The 2,165-nt window shown below is 42.4% G+C and overlaps 1 protein-coding gene across 3 annotated transcripts in view; it reads right to left on the reverse strand.

Annotated features, from left to right (window-relative positions):
• septin7a (septin 7a) overlaps positions 1-2,165 on the reverse strand; it is a 47,196-nt gene that overhangs the window by 6,464 nt on the left and 38,567 nt on the right. For all 3 annotated transcript variants that reach the window (XM_032511230.1, XM_032511229.1, XM_032511232.1), the window contains exon 10: positions 1,046-1,097. In XM_032511230.1, coding sequence (XP_032367121.1) covers positions 1,046-1,097 — 52 coding nt within the window. The remainder of the gene's footprint in view (positions 1-1,045; positions 1,098-2,165) is intronic.

Consider the following 2,165-nt stretch of genomic DNA (forward strand, 5'->3'; position numbering starts at 1 on the left):
CCCGGCTTAATCCCTTATCTTGGTTGTGTGAAATAGCCCTCAGCTCTCTTAACTCAGAAACGTGCTGTGTTTGCTGGACTTCCAGCGCCAAGAGAAGGACTGCAACTCGTTGGAAACCCCCTCATGACTTGTCTATCCGTACTTGGACCCTTTCCTATCTGGATGCCGTGTACATGGAGCGCTCCAAGGCTCGCATAGGTGGAGCCCCGGGAAGGACTTTGGACCCTTGGCTCAGCATTGCTGGATGCTTGAAGTCCATGCTGTAGATTTGGGCTACGGCCGTCTCACTTCTGTCTGTGTGTGTGTTTGGTCCCTTTTGTCTTGTGCCGTGTTTGTGTGTGTCTGTGTCTCTGTGTGTCTGTGTGTCTTGTATGTGAACTGGGGGCATCATTCCTGCTGTTGTGTTTTTGTTGTGTCTCCCTCCTTTCCGTATTTCCTCTCTTTATTTTAAAGTGAAATATTTGATCTTGTGGAACAGGTGCACTGTGCCTTCTTCGGTGTGTGTGTGTGTGTGTGTGTAGTGTACTTCTCTGTATGTTGTCATGTGGACAATGTTTTGCATTTTTATTTGGCTCTTGAAATAGTAATAAAAAAAAAAAGATCATCACAAAAAATTAAAAAAAGGTTTATATCTGTGGGGATCATTTCCATAATTTTGTCAGAGTTCCAATCTGAGCCTGTCAGAGGCAAAAACCGAACCTTTAGTGGACAAAATTGATGATTGATGCACATTTGCCCTGTGGTTACACTGCAGCCTGGGCCGAAGCTGCTAGTTACAGCTGTCTCGCTCAATCCTGGACCAGTTTCACAGATTGTTGTTCACATTAGTCACTTATACCACTGCAAGGGGAAACAGGGTCCAGGTTGAATAAAACCCACACAGAATTACTTTAAGAACTGAAAGAAAACACCCTTATTCTAGTGAGGGGGTGGCTCGTACATCAACATCATCTCAGACACAGACTCGTGATGGATTATTCAACCTTTTTACTGAGCCCAGCATGACTGCCCTGTACGGATGAGGGCGAGATGTGTTTCTGCTCACCTGATCAGCATGTTCCGGAGGATTGTGAAGTCACAGTGCTCTCCGTTTTCCACTGTAAGATCAGACAAACAGAGCAGTTCAGACACGATAACGTATATTTTACCAACCCATTTTGCTTAGTTTTTTAAGTTGGTCTTAGCATTACATCACATGACATTAAATAATTAACCAATCTATTCACTATTCTACCCATGTGACGGTATTCATATCCTCACCACGTTTCCATGCTCTTTGAGCTTAAGGATTTAATGATTTTACTAACAGGATTAATTATGGATGTGTTCTATTTTTTGCTCCCTGAATTGCTCTTAGTGCCATTTCTTGGTTTTCCACAGCTAATTCACAGTGGTGGAAGAAGTATTCAGATCTTTTACTTCAGTAAAAATACAAACCCCACACTGTGAAAAGTACTCTGTTAGAAGTAAAAGTCCTGAAAATGTTACTGTAAGAATTAGCAGGGCTGAAGATGTTTATAAGGGCTGTAGGCCGGCTCCCCGGTTAGAGGGATAAACACGGGGGCAGAGTTCTGAATTCCACTCAAACTTTACTGGTGTTCAGAATCCAGTACAGTGGTTTGAAGAGTAGAAACAGCTTCCTGTCTAGGAAGGCACTAGGATGTCTGAATAGTATGTACGGTATATGTGCTTCAAACATACAATGTTAATTCCTTGACAGTCCCGAGTGGAATAAATCCCCACGAGATGTGAACGCAGCATAGACAGTAAAAGGAACGCAGTGGTAAAGGACCCAAGTCCTTACTTAGCTGTCTGGCCTAATGCCTGTCCATTTGTCTAATGTCAGCTAATAGTGCCACCTAGTGGGACTAGTCGGGATTCAGTACAGTTACTCACGCAAAAAGTATGTAAGTATCATCAGGAAAATGTAATTAAAGTATTATAAGTAAAAGTATTTGATGCAGAAAAATCCTCGAATATTAGAAAGTGGAAACAAGTCAAACCGTTGTGTCTTAAGGTCTAATCCTCTAATCATGTCAGCTGGACTGTAGGCCAACACATTGCTGGGTAGTTTAGTAGGTAAGCAAAGTAAAGTTGATTTCTAGAGCACATTTAAACACAGCTACGCGAGAAGCACCAAGGTGCTGATAAAAAGATTGAAATGT

The sequence above is a fragment of the Etheostoma spectabile genome, unplaced genomic scaffold, assembly GCF_008692095.1.
Source record: "Etheostoma spectabile isolate EspeVRDwgs_2016 unplaced genomic scaffold, UIUC_Espe_1.0 scaffold340, whole genome shotgun sequence".
In the NCBI taxonomy this organism is placed as follows: Eukaryota; Metazoa; Chordata; class Actinopteri; order Perciformes; family Percidae; genus Etheostoma; species Etheostoma spectabile.